Source organism: Pseudonaja textilis, chromosome 1 (assembly GCF_049901715.1).
Source record: "Pseudonaja textilis isolate UNSWEBS1 chromosome 1, rPseTex1.2, whole genome shotgun sequence".
NCBI classification, from domain to species: Eukaryota; Metazoa; Chordata; class Lepidosauria; order Squamata; family Elapidae; genus Pseudonaja; species Pseudonaja textilis.
In genome coordinates, this window is record NC_141990.1 from 176,863,510 (window position 1) to 176,872,463 (window position 8,954).

Consider the following 8,954-nt stretch of genomic DNA (forward strand, 5'->3'; position numbering starts at 1 on the left):
GGGGGATAGCAGGCCATAATCTTACTTAAACAAGATAAGAAGTTCTAAATGTATGGTTCAGGCCCACAAAATCTCTTTAGGTTCCATGAATCTAAACGAAAATGATTGCTTAACTTGATTATGGCTATAATCCCAAATGAGCAAGATTTTTTAAAAATGCTATTGAGATCATGATCCTTGGGGATGAATGTCACCTGGTTTCAGAGAACTAAAAGTAAACAGATAACATTCTTTGACAAATAATAAAGTTATTCACTGCTTAATGCTTTTGCTGGATCAGCAACAAATCTTTCACAATTGTTAGAATGAGGCAAGATATTTATTCTGACTGCATACAAAAAATGGAAGCAGGGCAGAAGTCAAATCTCCTTTGGTTGAGCTTGGCCATATTCTATGGATATGGACATGTAGATTTTTGGTACAAATACGGAAGCAGGTTGCCAACAACTTCCATTTTCTTACCTAGCTAATTACCTCAGGTTTCCCAGATATCCTCCCAATCCAAATATTCCCCATGCCAGTCCTGCTTAGCTTCTGAGCCCAGACAAGATTCAGCCAATTCCTACTCCCCTCTAAGACTCCAAAGCAGATACATTGGTTCATTGTTATGCTAAGAGAATTAAGAACACCCGATAAGGAAGCAAAGCAAAGACCTCCTAATTTTGAGCTGCCAAGACACCACAAAATAAAAGACATACACCCCAAAAGCCAAGTCCACACTATTTTTTTTGTACTCCTCTTGGTATTCCTCTTGGTCCTCCTACTTTGAAAAGAAGTCATCTATAATTAAGAAAATATCTTTTTACCCCATCCCCTGACCCCCTGTCCATCACACAACCCACATATTTAAAAAGTGGCAAATAACAGAGCTGCTGAACACCATTCAAGAATACAGGCAAGTACAAAGAGTTTGACTTTACAACAAGGCATGAGGCTTTTGACAAATTAATTTGTCAGAATGATTTATGATTTTTTTACACACCCACTTTGAGGTATATTTCTATTGCTCCCCTCTGGGAAGAGGTTTTGAAGTATTTCTAGCAGGACTACCAGATTCTATATCAGCTTTATTCCCTATGCCATCTGTCTGGTAAACTTGCAAGATTCGTTTTTCTTGCCGTGTGCATGTATTGTATACATCTGAATTAGGCGTGTTGTTTCTGTGTCATATGATATATGTGGGTATATCCATAATTTTTATGTATTCATTTATTCTGTCATATGGAGGTGGCAACCTTTGAGGTCTGTATGCAGTGAAATTTCATTTTAATGTATGCTGATCAGGGTACATTCATTTCAAAATGACAATAAAGTTATTCTATTCTGTTCTATTTTATTCTATTCTATTCTACACTAGGCTAGGCTAGGCTAATCTACTCTATTATCAAAATGCAGTGGTAAATTTGGCAGCTGTAGAAGATAAAGCTTACTTTATCTCTTTATCTTTCCATACTTTCTCATATTCCCTCATTTATCCTCTAGTTGTTTTCACCTCAGGAAGGATCTTGTACCATTTCAAAGAACATGGAATTTCTCCCCTACCTTCAGCTCAATATAGGGGATGTTTTCTCATATTTGCCTTATAGGGGAAATCCCACAGGATTAGGGTTTTTATAAATCCCAAAGTAGGAGCAGCAATGTGTGTCAGCATACAACCATGGCCTTAAAGACTCTTTCCCAGCACAATTTGGATGAGACAGTTCTCATTCAGTGATTCATTGGTGGTATTAGCACTGCTGTGATGAAAACAGGAAAGCAGCTTAGTCAGTAGAACTCCACGTTCAAAGGCTGCATAAGGTCAATGCAGGGTCGCTCCAAATTAATTATGGAGATTATATGTGTTTTTAAGGAAGTATGATATTTAATTGAAAAGAAGTGTTAAAGATGTTAACATTTTAATGATTATTAATGATAGAACTGAACTGGAATGGAATGAGGGTTTATAATTACATATATTTACAATCTTTCTTTTTTTTAAGAATATAGTGTGTATTATAAGAATGTACCGAGCAGAATTCGATTGGAAGTTATGTATTATGTATTATATTGAAGGTCATAAACTTAAGGTATATATTGAAGTTTAAATAAGAGTTGAATGGATGTAATTAAAAGATGTAAAGGTGTCATACTCCAATTAGTAACTACAGGAGAAAATTTGTTTAATGAGAAAAGATAATATGAAATTGAAACAGAACAGACAAAAGTATAAATATAATGATTTGAATTGAGATGAGATAATCAAAATAAAATTGAGAAAATTAAAAGAGGGGAAAAACTATATAGAAAATGTAAAATAGTATAAGATATGGAATAGAATACAAGCATGAAATTGAGTTTTGTGTCTGTATAAAGAAATTCAACCCGGGACCATGCTATTTTCAAAAAAGATGTTTTACTTGTATTTTGTGTGTGAAAACCCAAATAAAACTTTATTAAAACACATATATATATATATATTTACTTTCTGCTGAAGCTGCAAATTTGTATCTTTTTTTCCCTAATAAAATCCATAGAATTTAACTGCTATCTTTGTCTATCACTATATTTTATTACTTGACTATCCTATTTGGTTTACGCTCTGTCTCAGAGCATGCAGACTATATACTTCTCGATCGATAATCCATGTACATATGCCTCCCTAATGTGGAAGAAAAACATTTTCTACATTTCTTAAATGGAAAAAATAAGACTAAGGAATTCTGACATTCATGAAAACAAGGGGAAATCCCTCAATTGGGCAAATTCTGCCTTAAGTAATGTGATCAAACTGAAACATGCACATTCAAGCTCCTGTGAAGTTTCAATTGGTAACTATGATTCATGATAAGAAATAATCTGCCTACAGATGTAAATGGCTTTCAATTACCTGTCTCATTGCTAAATTTTCTGTGGTGCTTCAGTAATAGATTTTCTCCTCTGTAGTTTTTAGCTCAAGTCTTCTACCTTGGCATATGAATTATTCTCTTTTTCCCCTCTGTTTTTGGTTTTAATGATCAGCTTTAGTGAATTTAGGCTGACTGTTCCTTCCAAGTTTCAATCTTTCCCTCCCAAACCATCCCCCTCATATCCCATCATTCATTGAAGCCAGGAAACTGGATGGCTGCCCCTGCAGAAAGTGTTTATGACTAAACCACTTCAATAGAAACTCTAGGAGTCTGCTGAATGGAAAGACTCTGTGGGTCTGGCCTGCAGAGGGCTGGAGGTTGGGCAGGATATTCAACATCAGTAATAAGGAGAAATTTTCTGACAGTGAGAACGATCAACCAATGGAACAACTTGCCTTCAGGAGTTGTGGGAGCTCCCTCACTGGAAGCTTTCAAGAAAAGACTGGACTGCCATCTGTCAGAAATGGTGTAGGGTCCCCTGCTTGGGCGGGGGGTTGGACTGGATGATCTACAGGGTCCCTTCCAACTTTATTAATCTGTTAATCTTCTCCATTTTCTTTCTTCACAGTTAGGAACAAAGTTCTAATCAACCCTTCTGGTTCGGCAGCAATCACTAAGTTAAGTATGCTGAATAGATGAAAGAATCATCTATGAACGAAAGAATCAATTTGGAATCATCTATGAATGAAAGAATCAATTTGGTGGGTCTGAGAGATCAGGGAAGGTCTAACAGTTTGACAGGAATTGTTATTTCCGATCCTAGCTAGATAAGTCAGAGCCAGCCCTATTAGACCAAGAAAATCCTTGTTAGCGAAAGGGGCAAATTGAATCTGGGAAGGATGATTGCCACCAAGACTTTTAAAATAATAATAATTCTAATATTCTTGAGAAGAATCCAGATAATATTTGTGGTTTACTGCATTTCTTAAGATGTAGTTATACCAAGTACAATGAAAAGCATGAATGTTATTGCTAAAGCAAAGACCTATTTCACTAGAAAGCTTTGTTATAGCATTTCCTATTTACCCCTCAGCCTTGGTGGTCAGGGCGGGTTATTCCCAAGCCAATGATTATTTCACTGTTCTGGAAGATATTTTGAATGTCAGTTCTTATGATTCACTGCTGATAGAGCTGATAATAACTTTGTTATACTCCAAGGGGTAAAGACCACTCTAGCAACACTTCCAACCAAAGTTTTTTTTTTTCCTTAATGGCGGCACACACCACCATTCATGACAAACAAAACATCACTTCCCCTTAGCAGCAGCATTTAACTTTTCTGGACAAAACTTGTTGTCAACTTTAATCCAAACCATTATCAAATTCCACCATCAGTTCAACCCATTTCCATGTTTGCCTGATTTTGAAGTGTGTGGAGCTAGATTTTGCAACAAAATCATTTAATAAAAATGAAAATAATCTTTCCAAGGCTTAACCCCCTGCAGATGTTCAGCACACAGCCTAACTCTGGAAATATAAGAATCCACCACAACTCTATCTTCCATTAAGAAACTCCCAAATGTACAACACAGGAGAATACGGAACAATTTTTATAGAGCATCTCCAATAGTAGAAATCTCATCCTGCTTCTGCACTAATGCAGTACAACAGTATTATTGTGTTGTTATTGAAAACTTCCATTCATGCTGCAGTGTCTAAGACCTTTATCTGACCTACTATATAAGACAAAAAATTATACAAAGGTTCTTCATCCCATCAGCCCACCTATTTCTCTAGTCTTTACTTACTGCATACATGTAAATAAGATCAAAATAATTTTAGATCCCTCCCTAAGAACTATTCTAATATTCATAATCTTACAACCATAGACATGTCTATATGGCATTGCTATGAACTTAGACCTTCAAGATGACCAATCACTGTTGTCCTCACGGTGTTAAATTTTGAAGCTAAATAAAGGAGTTGGGAAGCAAGATCAGTTGTGGAAACTCCCTATGGGGAACAGATTGTTTCAATGGACCACAGAAGTGCTGCTGATATTTTGTAGAAAGTATAGAAGTGTGTGTGTGGGGGGGGGGGGGCTAAAGAGAGGCCTAAACATTAGAGTAGAATTAGGACATTGTTAACATAATCAGATCTGCCAGTAAATGGGACATTTTTCTGTCCGACACTTAAAAATGATAGCTGGAGGGGCTCAGTCATTCACACACTCAGCAGAGATAGGGAATAAAAAGTAGGATAATCCAGAGGAATAAAGAATAGGAATATAAAGACTTCTTTCTTCCTCTAGAATGCTTCACAGGAATGCTTTCACAGGAAAGGGCTCTAAGGAATTACAGACCTGGCACCTGGAAAAGTCATTTAAAAAACATGCAAAAGAATTTAGGAAATCCAGCAAAGTGGCAAAACAATATACAGCATTGGGTTTAGGGAAATTCTGAGGACTTAACTAAAAACCTAGAGAGAAAGCAGTCATCTGGTTACAACAAAATCATTTGAGGGTTAGCTCAAAATTTCCAGCAGTTCAGTAGAATCTAGTATATAAAAAAAACCTAATTCTTTAAATTATTTCCATGGAAGAAGTTAGCAGTTGTATCAAATGATACGATTCAAGTGAATCATGTGAAATGTTTATCAAGGTACAGGTTATTATGATATGCTCCTTAACATCTAGGGTGATCTTCGTGCATAATTTGTCATATCCTTGCTACAACTTGTCATATCCTTCTCACTATATGTTTCACACTTCCTTGAGCTGTTGCAATTAAGGACCTATTAAGCAGTTTCCCTAAATTTGTTTCCAAGAAGGAAGTCCTGGGGAAAAAAAAACACTTAAGAGCATAAAAGATTAGCAAATTCTGGAGGCAGAAGAGCTAGTATGCAAAAGATGGCAAAAGAAAAAGAAGGAGAGGAAAGGGCCTTAGACTCCTGCTGCCAAAAGACAAATGGCCCTGAGAATTAGTGGCTAGGGGTGTGCCTGCAATAGCCTCAAGGGACCAATAGCATTGGACCAGCCCCTCCTTAACTTACCTTGGAACTATTCAGTACAGTCTGATGGTCCAACACACTTTAAGTTGGTACATGCTGAAAAACAGCATTTTAAAGCAGAGCAAGAAAAGAGAGGAGAAGTCCACTTTTGCTGTGGGGCCACGGTTGGATGTGGTGGTGCCCTTATGGCTTCAACAAATAGCTAGAGCGGTGTCTTTATGCCAGGCAGAACTTACTCATTCCATTAGCAGCTCTTTGGGGACAGAGATTTCCCCACCAATCTGTTTTTGTGAGAAAATAAATATCACTACATTCAGCCAGCTATTCTCTGCGCGAACTCTACCCCAGGTTCTATTTGTGTGTGTGTGTGTGTGTGTGTGTGTGTGTGTGTGTGTGTTATTGTTTTTTTAAAAAAGAAAATATATTCTAATCCTAATAATCCCTTACATGTTCCTATGGGGAAAAGAAATGAAGACACTGATATACCAGCCTTGGCAACCTAAATAAGGAATGAGCCATGACACCTGCAGCACATCACAATACATGGACAAGCTGTATAACACTCCTGCCTTAAGCCCTCAGAGGGAACATGGGAGGGGGTGAAGAGCAACATCAAGCACACACAATGGGTTAAAGCCTTCAATCCTTGCTTTAATATCTAAGTCCCGGGCACACCCAGCAGAGCTCTCCAAGGCATCCTGCACCATGTCGAAGAGTTCTGGAGGGGACAGATGGCTAAATGAGCTTGGTTACAAGCTGGGCCAAACGCTGGGGGAAGGCAGCTATTCAAAAGTAAGGGTAGCCACCTCAGCCAAGTACAAAGGCCCTCTAGCCATCAAAGTAGTAGATCGACGCCGGGCACCCCCTGACTTTGTACACAAGTTTCTCCCACGAGAGCTGTCCATCTTACGGGCAATTCGTCATCCCAACATTGTACGTGTTTTTGAATTCATTGAAGTTTGCAATGGGAAACTTTATATTGTGATGGAAGCTGCTTCCACTGACTTATTACAACTGGTGCAACAACTAGGGAAGCTACCCTGCATCCCGGAAGCTCGAGACATCTTTCTCCAAGTCGTGAGCGCGGTACGTTATTTGCATGACCGAAATTTGGTGCATCGGGACCTTAAATGTGAAAATGTACTACTCACCGCAGATGGACGTCGGGCAAAGCTGACTGACTTTGGCTTTGGCAGGGAGTCACGTGGGTATCCGGACCTGAGCACCACATACTGCGGCTCTGCTGCTTACGCCTCCCCAGAAGTGCTGCTGGGCATTCCCTATGATCCTAAGAAGTATGATGTGTGGAGTCTGGGAGTAGTACTGTATGTGATGGTTACTGGATGCATGCCCTTTGATGATAGCCACATCCACAGTATGCCCCGCCGTCAAAAGAAGGGGGTGTTCTATCCCGAGGGTATCCCTCCCTTACCTGAACCCTGCAAGTCCCTCATTGCCCAATTGCTTCAGTTTAGTCCAGCTTCCCGACCTGGAGTAGGGCAAGTGGCCAAAAACAGCTGGCTGAAAGGAGGAACCTTAAATAAAGAAACCTCTTCTAAATAGTCTGACCCAGGACCACTGAACACAGCTGGAGCACAGCTGTCCTTCAGCTGTTGCAAGGGGCGGAAATGAACCGATGCTAAAACATCGTCGACAAGGGTGGAGCTCCAGAGCCAAGCTGGGGTTACAAAAAGAGGAAAGAACTCTCCTCCAACATTCAGACATTCAGGATTACGGGAGAAAGGCTTTGACACAGCAATATGAAGTTGAAGGAGACTGAATTCAAGGACTTCCATGATATAGAAGAGGCAGTGAAATAGTGATCGGAACACCCCAAACCTTGCAAAAATGGTCATCAGTGCAACCTGTGGCAGATGAAAAGAACTATGATCCTTGCCAAAAGACTTGGACATCATCACAGAATCTACACTTGACAATGTGTAGGTGAGGCAATGAGATTTACCACAACATGATGTTGTCTGAAGTCTAATTCACAAATAAACCCTGAAGCTTCCATCCGTTGAGTTCTACGTGCCTTTAGTCCTTTGCACCCTGGGTTTCTTCCCTTTAATTAGACATAAATGAGAATGTTGGTTTGTTGAGGATACACACATCCTTAAGTTTTCTTATTTTTTTAGGGAGACCTCCTTCTAGGAGATCCACAAGATGTTGAGGTAAGAGAAGTGAGCTTGGACAGAAAAAAAACTCTTATTCAGATCTCAGTTTAGTTTCAAAGCTTGCTTGCTGCCTGTTAAAGTCCCTCAGAAGTCAAATAAATTAACCCTTCCATATTGTAATCAGATTCTTAAAAGAGATCATTTTAAGCACCTACTTCAGCCTTTATGAATGTATGGGATGAGGGTAGGACTCCATGTGGGAGTCACCTGGCTAAAATAGGATATTCCTATCAAGTAGAGGCTTGTAGTTTTCAATAACTTTGGTACTGTTAAAACTCTCTTAAGATCAGCTAACTTAAAGTACTTACTTTGAGATTAAGAGTTGTACTGGTATCTTTAAAGAAAATGAGCCAAAGTGGCAACTCTATGCTCATATCTATATATCTCCATCTCTATCTCTGGTAAAAATGAAAGAATATATAAATGTAGACTATAAGCCTAATCTTTGTATAAAAAAATAAGTTAAAAATAAAACTTAAAAAAAGACATCCAAGTCTTAGCCAAGATGTCTAAGACTGCACTTCTATATTAAAACAAGTGGCTAAGAGGGCAAAATGTTTCGCTTCATTGGATAGTACCCACATCCCTCTTAATATGGGAAAATCATCCCAAACCCAAATTGCCCCAAAACTCTCCCCATGTTACTTATCATACCTCCCGGAATCAATTAACAATGAGTACCCAAGGTACTGGTGTAAATCTGAATTTTCCATAAACTATATTGGTATCAACACAAAATTTCCCCCATAAGCTATCACCAGTACTTCAAGGTACGCAAAACCAGTAACACTTACTCACCTCCTATGTTGGTACTTTAAACTTAGTACAGCATGTATTAATTTAAATAATTGATTTTTTTTAATTTTTCCCTTTTTCATAGGGTTTGGAAAATAGGCCCAAATTTACCCATCTGGTAAAGGCAGGGTCAGAACTTGATTCTCCT

General features: G+C 38.6%; 1 protein-coding gene across 1 annotated transcript; it reads left to right on the forward strand.

The window, feature by feature from the left end:
• Positions 1–6,539: 6,539 nt before the first annotated feature.
• On the forward strand, positions 6,540–7,397 carry LOC113433882 (testis-specific serine/threonine-protein kinase 6-like). Its single transcript, XM_026696715.1, has one exon. It carries the CDS (start codon positions 6,540–6,542, stop codon positions 7,395–7,397), a length of 858 nt encoding a protein of 285 aa, XP_026552500.1.
• The last annotated feature ends 1,557 nt before the right edge of the window (positions 7,398–8,954 follow it).